Source organism: Rhipicephalus microplus, chromosome 1 (assembly GCF_043290135.1).
Source record: "Rhipicephalus microplus isolate Deutch F79 chromosome 1, USDA_Rmic, whole genome shotgun sequence".
NCBI lineage: Eukaryota > Metazoa > Arthropoda > Arachnida > Ixodida > Ixodidae > Rhipicephalus > Rhipicephalus microplus.
This window is the reverse complement of record NC_134700.1, coordinates 7,376,207-7,397,530: the sequence shown is the minus strand read 5'-3', so window position 1 is coordinate 7,397,530 and position 21,324 is coordinate 7,376,207. Positions and strand designations below refer to the sequence as shown.

General features: G+C 44.2%; 1 protein-coding gene across 9 annotated transcripts in view; it reads right to left on the bottom strand.

Moving 5' to 3' along the window:
* mio (GATOR complex protein mio) overlaps nucleotides 1-21,324 on the bottom strand; it is a 768,187-nt gene that overhangs the window by 307,984 nt on the left and 438,879 nt on the right. For all 9 annotated transcript variants that reach the window (XM_075896295.1, XM_075895366.1, XM_075865082.1 and 6 more), the window contains one exon: nucleotides 19,826-19,897. In XM_075896295.1, the coding sequence (XP_075752410.1) occupies nucleotides 19,826-19,897 (72 nt within the window). The remainder of the gene's footprint in view (nucleotides 1-19,825; nucleotides 19,898-21,324) is intronic.

Here is a 21,324-nt window from a genome sequence, read left to right as displayed (position 1 = left end):
CATGCCGCCTTTCAGCGTCACTGTTGACGTTTACGGCAAGCCGCTCCGCATGAAAGTGGACTTGGGGGCAAGTGTCTCTGTCATGGCCAAGTCGAGTCTTCTTCAGCTTTTGCCTTCGGTTCCTGTGCAGCTGTCACAAGTGCTTTAGCGAAGCTATTCCAAGGAGCTAAAAAAGGTTCAAGGCAAAGCTGACGTCAGCGTGAAGTTTTATGGCAGGGTGGCTGACCTATCTATTTTTCTGACCGGAGACGGATCACCCACTCTTCTTGGATGCAACTAGATGCGTGAGCTGGGCATCGGCGTCTACGACATTGAAGTGAACATTCACGCACTTTCCCACGTCAAACATCTAGTCCAAGACTACGCCGAAGTGTTTGAAGAAGACATGGGTACATTCAAGGGTTCTAAAGCTTCTTTACACGTTCCTTCAGATGCTTCGCCTCAGTTCTTCAAGCCACGTCCACTGCCCTATGCCTTGACAGATGGAGTAACTCAAGAAATCCATAGACTAAGAAGAGATTCCATCCTTGTTTCAGTCAAGACAGCAAAGTGGGCTGCACCTATTGTTCCTGTGACCAAAAGAAATGGACGCATCAGAATCTGTCGAGACTTTGGTGTCACCATAAACCCAGTGGCAACAGTGGAGCAGTACCCCATTGCAAGGATCGAGGACCTGTGGACTGTGCTTGTTGGAGGTGAGAAGTTCACAAAATTGGACTTGTCAGATGCCTACCAGCAAGTTGTCCTTGACGAGGCCTCTAGGTAGTACGTCACCAGTTCGATGCAAATGAGGTTATTTCAGTATACCCGGGTTGCCTTTTGGCATCTCATCTGCTCCAGCCATATTTCAGCGCGAGATGGAGAACTTGCTCAGGGGACTGCCACATGTTGCAGTCTATTTCGACGACACTCTTGTGACTGGCGCAAATGATGCTGAGCACCTTCGCAACCTTCGTGCTGTGCTTAGCAAGCTTCAGGAATCTTGCCTCAAGCTAAACCTTGAAAAATGCCACTTTTTCGTGCCACAAGTTGAGTACCTCGGGCACATCATCAGCAAGAAATGCCTTTCCTTGAATGTTGAGAAAGAAGCAGCCATTCTGCATGTTCCTGTGCCTCAGGATGTCGGGGAACTTCAAAGTTTCTGGGGCTTGTCAACTTCTACAGGCGCTTCTTAACCAATTTTTTGTCACTCCTTCGTCCCCTGCACTTGCTTCTTTGTGAAAAGAAGAAGTGGGAGTGGGGACAAGAACAACAAGATCCATTCACTGCCTGCAAGCACATAGCGACATCCGCTCCAGTTCTTGTGCATTTCAACCCTGCCAGGCCTGTTTGCCTCAGCTGTGATGCATCGCTTCATGGTATAAGTGCAGTTCTTCTGGCGCACAAAAGTGCTGATGGTCAGGAACATCCATTGTTTTTGCCTCGAGGAGCTTGTCAAAGGCAGAACAAAATTAAAGTCAACTCGACAAGCAGGCACTGGCTTTAGTGTTTGGTATGGATCGGTTTCACCAGTACTTGTGGGGCATCTCATTTGATGCACACACTGTCCACAAGCCCCTTCTTGGACTGCTGGGGGCCAACATGCCCGTTCCCATGCAAGCTTCGCCTCAAATGGTCAGGTGGGCTCTGAAGCTTTCTGCTTACAAGTACGAACTTGTATACAAGCTTGGCCAAGAGCTCGGTCATGTTGATGCTCCTAGTAGACTGCCTCTCCCAACTGACATTACCATGACCTGCTGAAATCTTGCTAGAGGAGGCATATCCGAGGCTCCTTTCGCCAGGTGTTGTGGCCCAAGCCACACGAAATGATCCAGTTCTGGGCCATGTTGTTCTTGCTATTCTAAAACGAGAAAGCCTCCTAGTAGGACCAGAGTGGAACCCTTTCAATACCAGAAGCTCAGAACTCAGTCTTCGTGAGGCTTGCCTACTCTGGGGATCAAGAGTAGTGATCCTAAAATCATCGCAGGCCCAAGTTCTTGGTGTTCTTCATGTCAGCTGCCCAGGTATAGAGAAGAGCAAGATGATTGCCAGGAGCCATGTTTGGTGGCTGGGCATTGACAATGACATTGCCAACAGCATGAAAAGCTGCACTACGTGCCAGACTCGACATCGAGCTGGACAGCAGGTTCAGCAGAGGCCGTGGCCTTTTCCACAGCGACCCTGGTCAAGGCTTCACATTGATTTTGGGGGGCCATTCCTAGGTCACATATTCTTGGTTATTGTGGATGCGTTCTCAAAGTTGATAGAAATCATTTCACAACCGTCATACCACTCATCGCGCATTGATCATCAGCATAAGGTTGCAATTCCGTTTTGTCGCACCAAATTCTTTTCAGCAGCCTTCTTACCGAAAACAGCCGCCGATTGGAACCACCTTCCCTCTTCCGTTGTATCAATAACTGACCCTTTGTTATTCAAGACTGCAATTTCTCAGCAATGCTTGTAACTATACGCAGTTTCCATTATCTATCTTTGTCTTGTATGTGCTTGAATTCTTATACATTTTTTAGTTGACTTATGTTGCCTCCCTGCTTATGTTGTTCCTTTTTTTCTTGTGTGTTATATATGTTGTACCCACCCCCTCTGTAATGCCCTACGGGCCCTGAGGGTATTCTAATAAATAAATAAATAAATAAATCTTTCCCAGGTCTTCCACATCTGCAGAAGCTACCATTTCTGCCTTGAGAATTGCATTCACTCAGCATGGCCTGCCTGATGTCATAATATCCGACATTGGTCCTGCCTTCACCAGTGCGCAGTACCTTGAGTTCTTAACTCGAAATAAAATACGCTGCATGCTTGTAGTGCCATATCACCCTGTTTCAAACGGTTCAGCTGAACGAGTTGTGCAGACTGTGAAGAACAAACTCAAAAAGTCTAGCTCTGGGAACTTCCAAACGCAGATCTCCAGGTTCTTGTTCCACTATACAACCACACCACATGATGTGGCAGGTCGGCCACCGTGTGAACTTTGGCGGGAAGAATGTTCAAGACTCCATTGGATCTCCTGAGGCCAAGCCTGCAGGCCTCTGTATTCCTAAAACAACTCAAGCAGAAGTTGTATGCTGACAGAGGGTCCCGACAGGCTCCATCAATGCAGCCAGGTGATGACGTGTACGCACAAAACTTTCGCAGGGGTACACCCTGGGTGCCTGCCAGTATTGTGGACGTCACTCCGTCATCAGCCAGTGTCCATTTTGAAGATGTCACCTTAGGAAACCGACACAGCGACAATTTGCGCCTTGTGCAGACAGAAACATAGGTGCCTCTTGAAACTGCTATTGCTGCAGCTCCAACTGTCCACAGTTGGAGCCGCCGCTTCTCCATGCACCAGCTGTTCTGGAAGTGCCTCATCAGGAACTGCAACCTGGAACTAGCTTCTCTAGTAGCAGCTGTGCCATGGAGAGTGACGGGACTGCGCTCAACAGTGGTGTGCATGTGAACAGTGACTCTATCGTGCCTATGCCTAGCACGCCGAAGTTGCGACGTGGCACGAGGACTACAAAACCAGTGAATAGGTACTCCCCGTAGTCTTCCTTTTAAGAGGGGAGGAGTGTTACAATGTTTGCTCAACTGCAGCGCCCCCCGCGGTGCTAATAGTTGTGTTGAGCTCTGCAAGCCTGGCACAGCGATGGGTGGCCATTTCGAAAAAACTAAACACAGTTCGTTCTGGGCAAAGAGGCTCAACATGTTCTCATGTTCTTCGCGGGCCTGATGGCTTACTGTTCATGGTAGTCACTACCGCCCGGCTATCCATTAATCTACACATGTAACAGACTCTCAGAAAGTTCAATACAAGTGAGCCTGGATTACAACAAAATATAAAGAAAGAGGAAAACGCAAGCTTCGAGGATTCCACTGAAATAAAAGTCCTTGGCATCAGATGGAACTTCCAGAGAGATAGGCTGTACCTACCATCCTTTGGCATAAAGACATCGATACCAGCGAAGTGCTAACGAAGTGACAAATGTTACAGCTCACTGTAAGAGTTACGATCCTCTGGGACTCTTCACTCCATTCACGGTAACAGCCAAGCAAGAAATAAAAATGTGGGTCCGGCGGCGGCATGGCGTCCGATCGCTACAAGCTAGTTTGCTTGATTTTACAGGTGGCTGCAGTTACCAGCAGATGCAGTTCTTCGTCGTCCGATGTGCGCGTGCTCCCATCACAGTTTCCCGATTCCTGGGCCGTGTACGCCTCGACCGATCCTGCTTTTCAAGCTTTCAATTTATCATCGGCGTTTATCACGGGCACCGGTAACGGACTTGAATGGGACTGTTTCTACGGCACATGGCACGGCGCAGCAGTGACGTCTACGGCATCAGCGGTAGATATAAGAACGACATCCCGACAGCTCCTCTTCAGTGGGTCCGGCGGCGGCATGGCATCCGATCGCTACAAGCTAGTTTGCTTGATTTTACAGGTACGCTACCATTTCAAGTGTTACAGTAGCGATGACCGTTTCTTGTTGCTGCTGCCGGACCCCCTGCCTTGCGCATGCGCTGTGAATTCATTTTTGTGTTGGCTAAGAATGTTACTCTTGATTTCTGGAGACGTCGAGTCTAATCCTGGTCCCCAAATCGAAGATATGCTGAAGGAGTTGCTTGCCGGTCAGCAAAAAATTAGCCAGGACATAGCCAGCCTCACTACTACTCTCGATAGTAGGTTAAAAACCGTAGAGGCAAGGACAGCTGCGGCTGCGGACCTGGTTCCTCGATTGAACAAGCTCGAAAGCACTGTGAGCGACCTAAAAAACACGGTTGAAATTTTTGACCACCGTAACGACAACTTGGAAAACCGCCTTCGCAGGAACAACCTGATCATTTACGGATTGACGGAAACGGAGAAAGAGACTCCGGATCAGCTACTGGAAACTGTGCACGAACTCATAAATGTCAAACTAGGCGTCAAGTGTGAAAACATTGAGCGGTGGCACAGGCTAGGAACGCCAAGAAACAATAGTAGTCCACGACCTGTTATTATTAAGCTCATTGATTTTCGTACCAAGACACAAATTTTAGGCAACGCAAGAAAACTTAAAGGATCAAAAATATACATAAATGAAGACTTCTCGGCACGTGTTCGACAAATATGCAAGTCTTTGTGGCAGCACTCGGTTGACATCAGAAAAAATGCAGACAAAGTTCGACTTCGCCATGATGCTCTTATCGTGGACAGCGTCCGTTATAGCTGGGACGAAGCCAGCGGCACCCTTATCAAACATTCTCAACACGCGCCTGAGCGGCCGCCCCCGCGTGCGCCGTTACATTCACGTCATTCACGACTTCCAGAATGACTGCGTATTGATCGAAATTCGGTTATTTTGAATATTAATGCGCGTAGCTTAGCAAACAAGATTGATAGCTTCAATTGGCTCATTGAATGTCACCGGCCCTCAATTATTTGCGTCACCGAAAGCTGGTTAAATGATTCGGTTTTAGACGTTGAAATCTTGCCCCCGGGTTATGTAGTTTTACGCAAAGACAGACTATGTGGTCGTGGAGGGGGTGTAGCACTTTTTATCAAAAATCACATTGACTTTTCTTTGCTTTCTGATCTGCCAAACACAGAATCTATCTGGTGCAAGTTAAAAATTTCTGGCCAGGCTATTGCTGTAGGAGCTATTTATCGCCCTCCAAACGAAACTTCTGACGTTTTTTCTGATATTACCAACTATATTTTAGATCGCAAGCTTCACCTAGGCAAATTAATTTTGACTGGCGATTTCAATGCCCCGTGCATTGACTGGAACAATTTTGCATCCTACGGTCGCGACAAAAAGCTCTGTGACTCGCTCGTAAATATGGCACTGTCATTTGACCTCACTCAAATTGTCACCTCCCCTACCCGTGAAAATTCAATACTTGACCTTGTCTTCATAAGCGACGAATTTTGCAAAAAGGGATACCACAGTGAGGTTGTCACAGGTTTGTCTGATCACAATGCTGTAATTGCGTGCCTCAACATAGTGTGCCCGCCAAAACGACCTGAATTTAAGCGTGTGCTTGATTTTAGTCGTGCCGATGACAACTCTATTATCGATACGCTGTCATCTCGTTTTGAAGATTTTTTTCCTAGCAGTGAACACAGTGATGTAAATGTACTCCTTGGTCATTTTCATGGTATTGTGCAGGAGTGCATATCAAAGTTTGTGCCTCAAAAGTGCATTAAACGCAATCCAAAACATCCGTGGTACACACGGGAAATCATTCAACTAACTCGCCGTGTAAAGCGATTTCGCAAAGGTCGTCCTCTTTTGTCAGCTGCGCGATCACCACTGCCTAATTCTTTGAAGTGTACTTTGAAGGCGAAAATGCAGGAAGCGAAAAATTTCTATTTCAACAATACATTGTCACGGTTTATGGTAGAAAACCCAACCAAATTCTGGAAGTCTATTAACCCGAAGTCATCTGTTGAGTCTTGCTTCCTTATAAATGACCAATCATGCTCCGATTCTAACACTATTGCAGAAAGTTTCAACAACTATTTCAAGTCCGTTTTCTCTCGTGATGATGGCACTATCCCAGATTATGCTTGCAACTTTGTTCAGTCTTCAATTCCAGACATCACAATCTCTTGTTGAGGTGTTCACACTTTGATACTAAAATTAGATGTGACTAAAAGTTCCTGTCCTGATGGCATTCCTAATACGTTCTTGAGGCGGTACTCCGAATGATGCGCTCGTTACTTGACTGTCATTTTTAATAAATCATTTGCGTCGGCCACTGTTCCCATACTTTGGAAGACAGCTAATGTTGTCCCGTTATTTAAATCTGGCAATAAGCAGCTCATTCCAAATTATAGGCCAATTTCCCTAATTTCAACAAGCTGTAAACTACTGGAACATATCATTCATAAACATATTGTTGAGTATTTGCATGCAAACAACCTTCTGTCCCGGTGTCAGCATGGCTTCCGAGCTGGATTTTCTACAACGCAGCTCCTAGAATTCACCCATGACATTGCCACATCACTTAACAAAAGGGGTCAGACAGATGCAATTTTCATAGACTACTCGAAAGCTTTCGACAACATATGCCATAAAAAACTTCTTCTAAAACTTAGTTTCTTTCTTAAAGATTCTAAATTACTCGGTTGGATTGCGGATTATTTGCGCTCTCGATCTCAGTTCGTTACTTTCAACCAGGTGCAGTCATCCCCTGTTGAAATCACATCCGGTGTGCCGCAAGGCTTTGTGCTAGGGCCTCTCTTGTTTATTATATTTATTAATGATGTTGTTAATGTCATCTCTGGAACCCCTGTAAACATATGTCTGTATGCCGATGATTGTGTACTGTATAACTGCATTACTACCTTTCAAGACCAGTCAGTCCTCAACAACGTATTCTCGTTATTCTGCGATTGGAGCTCAACGTGGCAAATGCCCATAAATTACAAGAAAACTGTAGCTATGACTTTCTCAAATAAAAAACAGCCTCTCAGTTTCAGTTATAACTACAATGGGTCCACCCTAGCACATGTGAGTGAATTCAAATACCTAGGCATCACCTTTACACATGACCTTAAATGGGGCAAACATGTTGATCAGATAACTTGTCAAGCTCTAAGGAAACTTGGTTACTTAAAGCGAAGATTGAAAAACTCGACAAAAGATTGTAAGTTAACTGCCTACAAGACACTAGGGAGACCGATGCTCGAGTACACCTCTGTGGTTTGGCCGCCTCATCTTGAGCAAGATAAAAACAGGTTAGAATCTGTGCAGAATAAGGCTATACGGTTCGTTTTTAACCGTTATGATCGGGACTTCTCCCCGTCTTCACATGCTCATTTGTTGTCACTTCATTCACTGGAACACCGCCGTACATGTGAGAGTATTATCTTGTTGCACAAGATTGTACACAAAATGACCCGCGTTCACGCGCCCTTATCTTTCGCTGATTTACCAGCGCGTACAACACGTAGTACAGATGCTTTGAACCTTGTACCCTTCAGGTCTCGTTTGGTTTGTTTCAAATTCGCTTTTTTTCCCGCGTGTAGTGGAAGTTTGGAACAAGCTTGATGGTGCATTGCGTAGAATGAACACTGTAGAGTTCGGGAAAAATTTTATGTGTTAGTCACATAAATTTGTGCGCACTATTGCTTGTTTCTGTGCTTTCGTTGATTTTTCTGTACCCGCTCCTGCAATGTCCCAGGCATGGGACAGCAGTATTTGTAAATAAAATAAATAAATAAAAAATCATGTGGAGGAAAGGCATGTCTTGGGACGACTCAATGCCAGATGATGAAACGGAGACTTGGGGGAGATGGATTAGAGAGCTGTAATCGATTCAAGAGTTCAGTGCCCCACTATAATTTGATGTAAGACAAAAGAGGAAGCCTATTCCCACAAAACTTCACTTGATTTCAGACGCAAGTCCATATGCATATGGAACAGGGGCCTATTTGATAAATCACCATGAGAAGGAAAAGGACGCTGAAATACTAATTGCAAAAAGTAGAATATCACCAATGAAGCAAATCTCATCACCACGACTTGAGTAGATGGCTGTCTGCACATATTTCTGAATACATTAGAGGCAGATTTGTAAGAAATATAAATGCTACAATATACTGGACGGACTGGACCATTGTTCTTAGTTGGCTACACGGAAAGAAAAAACACCACGACTTGAGTAGATGGCTGCGTTGCTGTCTGCACATATTTCTGAATACATTAGAAGCAGATTTGTAAGAAATATAAATGCTACAATATACTGGACGGACTCGACCATTGTTCTTAGTTGGCTACACGGAAAGAAAAAACAAGACATTTTTGTAGAGAAAAAGGTGAAGGAGATAAAAGAGAAAACGAAGCTATCAGAGTGGAAATACATTGCAAGTGAAGAGAACCCGGCTGATATCATGACCAGAGGTGCAAGCGCAAAAGCTTTGATACAGTCAGACCTATGGTGGCATGGTCCAAAGTGGCTTGTTACCGAAACAAAGACCACAAGGCAGATGGAAACGTAAGAAGACACTGAGAGTAGTGAATGGTATGCAACTAACACATACACGTCAATTCCGGTAGTGATCGCCACAGAGAAGTATAGAACCTATATAAGACTGCTCAGAGTAACAGCTTGGGTTCTGAGATACATACAGATTATAAGAGAGAAGCGGATAATCGGCCATCTGAGTTTTGAGGAACTGAAGAATGCAGAGATAGCGATAATAAAATTGGAGCAATGAAAGATACGGATACCCGGCACATACCGTAGCAATATTATACTCAACAAGAGCAATACGACTAAGACAACAAGGATGTTTCTTTGTGGTAGGAAAGTCTTTGAAGATGAACAAGGGCTAATAAGGCACAAAGGTCGTCTGTCTCAAAATGGACTGACATACAACGAAAAGCATCCAATTGTGCTACCAAAGTGGACGGCCGCTACAAATCTGCTAGTACGACATGTGCATCAACTCGCGTTACATGAAGAAGTCAGTGCAACACTGTCGCAGCTTAGAACGAAATATTGGATAATCCAAGAAAGGCAGCTGGTGAAGAAGGTTATTCATGGATGTTTAAATTGTCAACGATTTCATGCTAAACCAAGTAAGCAAGACAAAGCACCCTTGCCTCCTGACAGATTAAACCACCGACAACCATTTGAAGTAACTGGTGTAGATTTTGCAGGCCCGATGCTTATAAAAGACGCCGTGAAAGGCATGACAAAACTGTGCATCGCAGTATTCGTGAGTGCAACAACAAGAGCTGTACATCTCGAAGTTGTCGACAACTGTAAAACAGAAGCATTCTTGCATGCATTCAGAAGATTTACAGCGAGAAGAGGCTTATGTCGCACAACATATAATGACAATGTAAGGACATTCAAGAAAGCCAACAGAGAAATCAATCATATGCTGAAGGAGTTGCAAGAAGTAGTCTCTAAAAGAGCTTATTAAGGAGATAAGATAAAGTGGAAGTTTATCGCCAAACAAGCGCCTTGATCGGGAGGCTTATATGAAAGGATAATACGAAGCATAAAATCATCAATGAGGAAAGTCATCGAAAAGAGACTGCTAACTAGGGAAGAGATGGAAACAATAACCACTGAACTTGAAGCGATACTTAAAGGGACACTCACCAGGTTTGACAATTTTGAGCTGACAAGCGCGATGCGTAGACGAGGCGTTCATGATCACGCTTGCTAAAATTTGCAACGCCATGCGCTGCGAAAATGGGTGAAACTTCCAGATGAACGCTGCTCCCCCTCCCCTCTGCCGGCGCACGCGTAGAGAATGAGGGCATGACGTGGGCGTATGAATGGCCCTATGTACACGGCAATGCAATGACGTTGGTCCTCTACGTAGACGACTCTGCTCTGACGTTGTCAGCAGTATACCACGTGACATGGCAAAAATTATTCAACACAACATGCGTAGTTTATGTATTAGTTGCTTTAAGAAAATAATAAAACTTGAAATAAATAATGAGATGCAATAAAAAAATTGTAAGCCTTTTTTTTCATTTTTTTTCCCTGAAATGCTACGAGATGTGGGGCTAATGTGCCAGCGTTTCGCATGCGTTCATGTCCCCGCAGTCAGCGCGTTGAGCAGACAACCACCATGGAACGCTGCTACGTGTTCGCGCACTCGTGCTCATCTATTCTACCGCGTCCAAGGCTATGTTTAAATTCTTAGACAGCACGTAGACAGTCTACGAAGACTGCTTAGAAAAAAGTATCGAGCCCATGCTGTCCGAGAAATGGAACACATTAAAACGGCTTTTACGTGACAATGCACCACCTCGCGTCGAGAAGAAAAAGCTAAAATAAGCAAACATAACAGTTGTATTTTCTGGCTTATTTTGTGTTGAAATCAAAAACGAATAAACGTTACTCACATTGAGCATCTGGAGAAGTGTCAGCTTGTGTGCAGACGACCATTCCGGCGAGATTTGAGATATCTGAGCATATCTGAGCGATTCGCTGAACCGCCATCTTGTTTAGACAGCAAAGTAGCCTGCATCGTATTTGTCTACAATGCGGTCTTCTCGAAGCTGTCTATTTTGCCGACTATGTGAGAATTGGAATAGGATTTAAGATGGCCGCCGTCCATTTAGCTTTCTATTTAGTCGTAACGGTGAGTATTGTAACACAGCCTAAGCCAGCGTTTCCAAACAATCCCGCAGAAACAGGCAGAAGACCTCAAAATAACGCTGGTCAACAAAGCAATGCCGCTCGCATGCTCGGGGATTGGACTTGTTTGAGCACATCATGCGCATGTCACCTCTTGGTCAAAAGCCGGAGAGGGTGGAGAAGAGATTTGGCTTGTGAAGGCTGCGCGGAGGAGCAGCAAAGGTTTCGAGCTCGCCTCCTCTCATCCTCGTTTCGCGCCGCTTCAAGAAACCTGTTTTCTCCGCTCGTAATGAACCGATTCGAAACATTTCTATGGCAAAATGTTCTTCATTGGACACCCAACAACTTCCATTGTTTAACTAAAATTCGGTATGGAGCCTGGTGAGTGGCCCTTTACCAACAGGCTTATGTATACAGCGAACCAGATGAGCCGCTACCTATTGTGCCGGCTGACATAATAGATGGAAAATACAGACTTCCAGGCAATTACGAAGATCAACAGGAAGTCAAAATTGAAGAAATCTGGTGAAAGCGGCAAAACGCTTGAAAGATTAGTGGAAAATATGGAACAAGGAATATCTGAAGGAATTGAGAGAGGAAGCTTACACAAGTAAACAAGAAACGAGAGTGAACCGAGGAGACATCGTATTGCTTAGTTCACACACTCCTAGATCACTTTGGAACCTGGCTAAAGTCATGGAGGTTTATTCTGGAATCGAAGGGAAGATACGCTCCTGCCTTTTGAAAACCAATGGAAAACTCATTCGGAGACCTGCACAACATATCTACCAACTTGAAGGTTGTTTCCAATGAGGACAATAAAACTTCATGCGGGCTGGAAGCTATTGAAACTCACCGAAAACAAGAGGAAGAAGAAGAAGACAAGGGGCACGGAAGAATGCGCATTAATAAGCAAAAAAATTTTCAAAAGAAGATTCTTGCTGTTCGTTCCCATCGAACGCAGTCCGCGCTTGTCTTGTCTCGCTTCTACAACAATGTCGAGACGCTTTCCGACTAAGCAGTGGGATAGAGTCAGAAATTCTCGATGTGACGTCATCCTTTAAGTACATGAGCGGATGACAGCTAATTGCCACTTCTACTACTGCTAGTATGAAGAGCAGCTGGTTGCAACACAAGCTTCTGAGTCTGAGGCAAGCTTCAGTGCTTCCATAATAGTGCGAATGACGCATTCCCAAAAGCCCTTCCACCTCAGTGCACATTCAACTATGAAACGCCACTGGATTCTGTGAGCACTGGTGTAGTCCTGAACATCGTCCTTGAAGAGGGAGTGCAGATGCCTGGCACTACAATGAAAGGCTTTCGAATTGTCAGAGTGCACGACCACAGGTATCCCATGGCGTGCTGCGAAGTGTTTGAAAGTGAGTAAATATGCTCGCGCTGTCAAATTCATTGTCATTTCCAGGAGCACAGAAAAAGACAACGATGTACACCTTTCTTGATAAAGAGAATTATTCACAGTGATAGTATGGCCCACAGAAATCAATTCCCGCCATGCCGTGGTGGTCTAGTGGCTAAGGTAGTCGGCTGCTGAACCGCAGGTCACGGGATCGAATCCTGGCTGCTGCGGCAGCTGCATTTTCGATGAAGGTGGATATGCTGTAGGCCCGTGTGCTCAGATTTGGGTGCACGTTAAAGAACGCCAGGTGGTCGAAATTTCCGGAGCCCTCCACAACGGCCTCTCTCATAATCATATCGTGGTTTTGGGATGGTAAACCCCACATATCAATCAATCAAAAAATCAATTCCCGCTACTTCAAGCGATGTTGCCTTAGTAATTTTTTCTTTTCAGATGAGTGCTACTGGCGCAGCTCCTGGATGTAGGCAGCATCACCTACATCGTAAACACTTTTAGAATACTCTTTACTGTGCGGTGCCCCTTGATTATCTAAAAGCATTCCCGAAGGTCTAGGAGAGTGAGCTGTCTTCCACCATGCAGCAATCTTCTGTGTGATGCATCAACCAAGAGATGGGTGAATCGGTGATCAGCAGGAAGCAAAATCAGATGCTTCAGATCCTCTGTATCTTTGAGCTGCTGAAGCTTGTCCTACAAAAAGTAGTAGGTCTCGGTTGAGAAATTGTTGTAAAGTCACCACACTAGATAACTTGGCAACTCGTAGTCCTTTTTTCAGGGCCGTGATTTCACTTGCGAATGCAGTGTGTTGAACCAGCTTCAACCAAATCTTTGCCTCATTCAACTCTGAAGCCATCAGTGGTCCTGCTGAAGATTTCTTCTTTGATGTGTTGTGGCGGAACCTCATGATCCAAGCAGTACCTCCGAGTAATTAAGAAAGATGTCTATAGTTTGAAACTTTAAGCAGAGGCTCACAGGCGGGTGTAGAAGGCATCATCATGGCAGTGGGGCATGCTGATAATTTGCTAGTCTCCCTACAAATAGCATTTGTTGAGGAAGTGGACAAAATCTTCGAAGGCCATTGAGAATGATGCTGCGACAACCACAAAGGACCGGTTCACCACAGCACCTTGCACGTCAATGCCTTGGTGGTGACCCCATGCATGAGTGTATCCACTAGATAGTCGTTGCCTGCACCATGCCTCCAAGAATACCCCGAAGTGAGTCGTTGCATTTAAAGAACACAGTTTCTCACGCGGCTCTCCTATCATTTAGCGCCCCCTGCAGTGTGCTGTAAGGCTGCCGACGAGTCGCTCCAGAAAAAACTCTGGCGGTTGGCTGTTCCGCAATTCCTTGTAACTAGTTCCACAACCTGGCAGCCAACAAGCACGCACGCAATTCTAAATGTGGCAGCATGGTTGCCTTGAGCGGCAGGACCCTGCTCTTGCTAGCAGCTGAACCTTGAATGCTTCCCCTTAGGTCTTCTAATGCGTGTACGATGCTACTCCGTATGCCAGTGGGCTTTCATTGCAGAACAGGTTAAGTTCAAACTGTATCACCTAACGAGGAGTTGAGCAAACAGGCAGCGTGGGATGTTCAGCGAAGAGAGCGTCGGTAATTCACAAGTCCAACTTTTCTGCTCAGCTTTTAACAGTAATGTAAAACCTTTTTAGAATTTATCTCACTCTTACTCATGAATAAACCATGTGTATGTGATACTTGATGAAATCAAGGGGAGAACAATCCATTTTTTTATTTAGGTACCCTAAGGGCCAGAGGCATTAGAGAGGGAAATGGGTTACAATAGTTACAAACATAATATAAAACAGAGCAAAAAAAAAAGGTGTAAACACAACAAAACCAGGAAAATGCAATGTACTTCAGTGTTACACGTTATACAATGTTAGCTAAAGCAGTTTTAAAAAGTTGGTGGTCCGAGATTGTTGCCGTCAGTGTGGGTAGGTGGTTCCATTCCTGTGATGTACGCGGTATGAATGACTGGGAAAAGGAGTTAGTTCTGCAGGACGGCAAGCCGACTTTATGGACATGATTTATGCGAGCTGAAATGTACCGAGGAGGCAGAATGAGTTCGTTTCGTAGCTGGCTGTGATAGAAAAGCTTAGGGAAAAGACGGAGGCGAAGGATTTTCCTACGAGATGATAAGGAAGGTAATCCGAGGCTGGACTTCATAGTGCTTATGCTGGCAGTCCGGTTGTAGTTAGAGAGTATAAAACGAACAGAGTTATTTTGAACCATTTCAAGTGAGTGTATTAGATTTTCTTGGTTAGGATCCCAAACTGATGCAGCATACTCCAGTTTGGAGCGGATAAGCGTCTTGTAGAGAGTTAGTTTTAGTGTTGAAGGAGCCTGTGAGAAATTTCGACGTACGTAGCCGAGCATGCGATTAGCGTTATTAATTACGTACGTGGTATGCACGGACCAAGTGAGGTCGGTAGTAATATGTATTCCGAGATATTTGCAAGTGCTGACAGATTCCAGTGGAGCGTTGTTCAGATAGTAAGCGGGCAATATACGGTTAATTCTAGATACGCGAAGGAACTTGCATTTGTTCGAAGAAGAGGCATGCACGACGAAGTGCTTCAGACAACTGTGAACGTTTATTGATTATTTTTTAAACAAATGTTCACAATTTTTCTGTAACACTTTCTCTTCTCTTGTTGTCCCATTTATTACGCTTGATCTAGTACGCATCTCCACTGGCCCAAACGTCTACTTTTCTAGACTGTATGTAACAAGACAATTTTTTTTGTTCCATTATAATCCCTCTAAAAAAAAAAATCGTGACCATCTTTTTCTTCTGAAGTAAGTTCACCAAAATATTTATACTAGGAATAAAAAAATCTACTTTGGTGGTCACATTTTGTGAAAAAAAAAAAAAAACTCAAAGGGTTAATGGAAAATACATCAATAATCTAAGATTTGTAGACAACCTAATTCTCTTCAGCAATAATAACCATGAATTGCAAAAATGAAGGAGGAATTAAACCAAGATGCTATTAAGGTAGGCATCTAAATGAACATGACAAGAACAAACATGCAGCATTGCCTGAGGCAAGAGAAAGATTTCATCATTGGAAATCATTGAAGTGTATACAAAAAGATGTGTACCAAGGACAACTAGTAATGCTAACAGGAGAGCCTACACGAAAAGGAAATTGACTCAAGGATGAGCTGAACGCACTTGGCAGGCATTCCCAAATAACTTGGGGAAATCTGCCATTCTCGTGAAGGCGAGAGGTACACTGCATGCCGCCAATTCTGAAAAAAGCACAGGGATCAGAGAAAACGCTGAACAGCATGCAATGCTAATCGCTGTTGGCCCAGAAATACCCTATTCTGCTGTCAACATAAAATCTGCACTTTGAAATTCTGTGGCTGGTTTGCCACGCTTCCCCTCAAACATTCCTACTCGGGGTGTGCTACAGGCCACAGAGCACCAATACAGGTTTTTCACGTGATTTAAACAATATAATGAGCACACTGACGACCACCTACCCTAACGCTCACATTTTACTTTTCGAGGACTTTAATTTCCACAAGTCGATTGGCATAACCCTCCACCGTCGTCGCATATGATGTCGAAAGGAAAGATTTTATAGACGTTTGTTTGACTTTTAACTTATCTCAACTTGTGTCAGAGCCCACGCGCATATCAGGCGGCTGTGCTAACATCCCAGATTTAATACTAACCGACCGCCCAGATTCTTTATCGTCCATTTCATACCTACCCGAAATTAGTGACCACAAAGTAATACATGCAGATTTTTCCTTCCCTCTTGAACGGCACGACAAACTCAAGAAAACAATTACCTTATACGATGAAGGTAATTAGGAGGCCAAAAACAAAGAACTTGAAAACTTTATTCCAGACTTTGAACATAGCTTTCAGTCCCGATCTGTGAGCGATAATTGGGAAGTTTTTAAAAATAGGATGAATAAATTAATTAGCAAATTTATCCCCACAACATCATTCCGTAGCACGCCGCAGAAACCCTGGTTTACAAACAAACTAAAGAGACTAGCGAATAAAAAAAGCGCTTTTTTCGCGCAGCAAAAGCAAAAGAGACGCCTGAAGCTTGGGCGAAATACAACGCAGCCGAAAAAGAATATACTAGCGCTATTAGTATCGCAAAATATACGTTTTTGAACCAGGATTCACCAGGCATGCTAACCGATAAACGCACGTAAATTCTGGCAGATCGTGAACCCTCGGTCTACCAGCACCATCCACCTTAATAATGATTGTGGTCACATGCTCTCAGATGATAAATGTGCTGATGCTTTTAACAGTGCATGTTCATCTGTATTTACTAACGAATCTAGCGTACCTTCCTCTCCTGCCCCGGTGCTGTTGACATCCTCTATGTGTTCAATTGTTTTTTGCGCAGGTGGTATTTCAAGTATTATTCAAAACTTGAAACTGTCCTCATCAGGTGGCGTCGACGATATTAACTCAAAAGTGTTAAAAAATATCCATGACACCATCGCCCCATTTCTGTGCTTGATGTATGCGCAGTCGCTCTCCTCAGGCATTCTTCCAGATGACTGGAACATGGGTAAGGTCGTTCCCATCTACAAATCAGGTGATAAGGACTGTCCATTGAACTATCGTCCCATTTCTTTAACAAGCATCCCATGCAAAATCATGGAACATGCCGTCTACTCTCAGATTGTAAACTTTCTAGATTCCAACAACTTTTTTCACCCCAGCCAGCATGGTTTTAGGAAAGGATTCTCCTGCAAAACACAACTAGCAATATTTCTTCACGATCTGCATGCTAACCTTGACAACAACTTAAAAAACTGACGCAATCTTTCTAGATTACGCAAAGGCATTCGACACAGTACCCCACCAAAGACTAATGCTAAAACTATCCCAGTTAAACTTAGACCCAAGTGTACTAAATTGGATCAAAGCATATCTAGCTGACCGTTCTCAGTTTGTGCATGTCAATAATAAATCTTCTGCTTCCCTCAAAGTAACATCAGGTGTACCTCAAGGTTCAGTTCTTGGCCCCCTCCTGTTTCTGATATACATCAACGACTTACCCCTCAGCGTATCCTGCAAAATCCACATGTTTGCAGATGACTGTGTAATCTATTGGACAGTTACTAACTCTCACGACCAAAATCTTCTCCAGAACGATCTTAACCACATTAAAAATGGTACGATAATTGGCTTTTGTCTCTTAACTTTAACAAATTCAAACTTGTTACGTTTACCCGCCGTAAGAATCCTTTCATTTTTTCATATCATATCACCAACGTCCCTGTACAATCACAACCATCCTACAAGTATCTAGGTGTCACATTGTATTGCGATCTCACTTGGAATGCGCATATTACTAACGTCATTTCATCGGCAAATAAAACTCTGGGCTTCTTGAAGCGTCAACTACGTCATGCACCAAAACATGTGAAGTTGCTGGCATATCAGTCCCTCATCAGATCGAAACTCAAATATGCCTCCCCCATATGGAACCCACCCCCAACATACCTCATTAACGACCTCGAATCAGTCCAAATTCGCGCCGTTCAGTTCATTCACTCCCAGTACTCATACGACATCAGCATTTCATTTTTGAAAGCACAATCCGGTTTATCACCCCTCTCTGTTCGCCGCCGTATCGCCACCCTTTCTCTCTTTCATAAATTTTTTCATTCTTCTCTCAATGCAGCTCCTTACAACCTCTCCCCGACATGCATTTCCCACCGCACAAGCCATCCACTTCAAGTGTCCCGTTATCGCAACAGAACTGCCACTTTTTCCGCTTCTTTTTTTCCTCGCGCCTTCAAGGATTGGAACGACCTTTCCTGCTCTATTGCTTCAACCACCTGCCCATCACCCTTTGCGACAAATGTTACAAATCACCTGTGCTGCGAAAACTAACGCGTTCAAATGTTCTCTTTTCCTGTGTATCCACCCCTTATGTAATACCCCCCAGTGGGGTCCTTAAGGAAATAAAAATGAATGAAAATGAATGAATAAATGGAACATAACATGTAAGGAGCAACATTAAGAGATCAATGGACTGCAGCATGGGTATTACAGGCCCAGTCAGGGATCCTAGCTAACACCAAGTGAAAGAAGTGGAGTTGGGCTGGGCACGTACTAAGTAAGAGCAATGCAGGCAAGGAAGGCAAAGAGCTAAATGGAGTGAAGGAATTAAAGAGTTTGCAGAAATAAAATAGAATGACCTCCCATCGGCCCAGAACAGGGAAAGGTAAAGACGCCTTCATCCAGCAGTGGACTAAATAAAAACATGCTAAGCAAAATGGCTCTGTAGCAAAAAAAAAACAGGTAGGATAGTCACAGTGCACCATGAAAACTAGATGCAGGTGAAAGAGAAACTGGAAACCAGACAAGAAAGAGAGAGACGGATGACGATGTCGAGAGGCACAAAATGTGAGCGCTGATTTTTGCTGGGAGGTTCAGCCAGGGGTTACATACTAGGTGAAGCCAGGGGCAAGGGGGGGGGGGTGTCTTCGATTAGTGTGCTTTAAAATCACCCACTGCTGGTTCAATCCCTATGATACCTTTATTTCTAAACAAGGATCAGCCACACATCGCTAGCTGGAAGAGGAGGTGAAATTCCCTTACAGGTAACTTTGGCTCTCACCGCAGCACAGGGGAGAGGCCACAAAATGACCCCCCAGTCATTGTCTTCCCAACCTAATGGCCAGCAAAGTTATTCACCTGCAGTACAATGCACACAACTAGGCTTGTCATTGTTGGGGAAGCTTTGGAGAATGATGAAACAAAATCCCCAAACTGTCTATTTCAGCTGCCACCGATTGGCCAGAACTTGATGAGCAGCTATTTCTAGGTCCTCCGCAATGTCACACCACAGGTCTTGACAGAAATGAGAGATAGCCTCCCGAAATTCTCAAAGGTTGGGTGTTACATTTCCCTTTGTGATCGCATCAGCCCTCAAACTAGGATTCTCAGAGCCTCCTGTTCAGCACACGTGCCTAGTAAGTTACACCTTGCCACATTTTACAGCAACTGAACATGCACTCATGATGTCAGGCTCAAGCGAAGATGTATGGGCAGTTCAAGATTGCCAACCACCCGACTGCAGCAAAAAAGCTACTAAGAAATCCAGTATCCTGCGAAGATATTCATGGTGATCCTTGTCCGAGCAACTAAACCTGAGATGTTTCTCTGGTGGCTTTTCTATCATCTGAGCTAGCTAGGAAGTTGAAACAGAGAGGTTGAACTATAGACGACACTAAACATCCTAAATCAGTTATGCCAAACTTGCAAGTTACTGTCAGCTTTGACATATCAAGGTCAGCTAATCTTAGTCCTTCCGAAAGCTTTACAAACAGAGCCTGAAATACCCATACCCACCTGCGGTTGAAGACATTGCCTTGTAGACCATCGTGCCTTTGCTTCCATCCACAAAGCCAGAGCACCCGCTCACTGCAAAACAATATAGAACATCAATAATGCATAAAACTCAATGGACGCACGTGGCATACTATCACACACCAAGAACAGTTCCATAATGCAAGAATGCAAACAAATACGACACGAATAGGGGCTGTGCAAACGAAAAAAAAGTAAAACAGATGGAATCAACTCATGTATAGCATTAGCAGAACACCAAGTTGGGCTAGTTGCCTTACCTGGAAATGGTTCTAACTGCACTATAAACACACACAAGAGAACACCACAAGACAAAAAGTGCACAGGTTCTCATCTTCTGTTGTCTGTGTTTCTAAAAACATTTCAAGATAACTCGTGTCCAGATACTTTGTTTCAGCAAAAGAAAGGTCATTTTTTCCAGGGGCTTGTATACATTTCAAGAAAAGATGAGATAAAAAAAGTGTCGTTTATCTATAGCCAAGGGCACTGAAATTTTTGCTGCATGTATAGTTTTCTATGCTTATTTCAAATATGCAGTAATTTGTGAAAATGGTTGATTGGGTGAGTTGGTAATTCATGATTGTTTGAAATAAAAGTGTTATCATCATCATCATCATCATCAGCCTGACCACGTCCACTGCAGGACAAAGGCCTCTCCCATGTTCCGCCAGTCAACTCGGTCCTGTGCTTGCTTTTACCCGCAAACTCCTTTAGTAACTGGAAACTTCTTAACCGCATCTGCCCACCTAACCTTTCGTATTCCCCTAAACCGCTTGCCTTCTCTAGGGATACAGTTACTTACCCTTAATGACCAGCAGTTATCCTCTCTACGTGCTACATGCCCAGCCCATGTCCTCTTCTTGATTTCAACTATGATATCCTTGACCCCGGTTTGTTCCCTATTCCACTCTGCTCTCTTCTTGTCTCTTAAGATTACACCTATCATTTTCCTTTCCATTGCTCACTGCGTCCTCCTCAATTTAAGCTGAACCCTCTTTTAGGTCTTCAGGTTTCTGCTCCGTAGCAAAGTACTGGCAAGATGCAGCTGTATATACCTTCCTCTTGAAGGATGAAGGATAGTGGCACTCTACCTGTCATCTACCCCACTCTTATTCTTCTAGTTACTTCAGTCCCGTGGTACGGCTCCGCGGTTATTACCTGCCCTAAGTAGACATAGTCTTTTACAACTTCAAGTGCACTATTACCTATCTCGAAGCGCTGCTCTTTTCCGAGGTTGTTGTACATTACTTTCGTTTTCTGCAGATTCATTTTAAAACCCACCTTTCTGCTCTCCTTGTCTAACTCCGTAATCATGAGTTGCAATTCGTCCCCTGAGTTACTCAGCAATGCAATGTCATCGGCGAAGCGCAGGTTACTAAGGTACTCTCCATTAACTCTTATCCCTAACTGTTCCCATTCTAGGCTTCTGAAAACCTCCTGTAAGCACGCGGTAAATAGCATTGGGGAGATTGTGTCCCCCT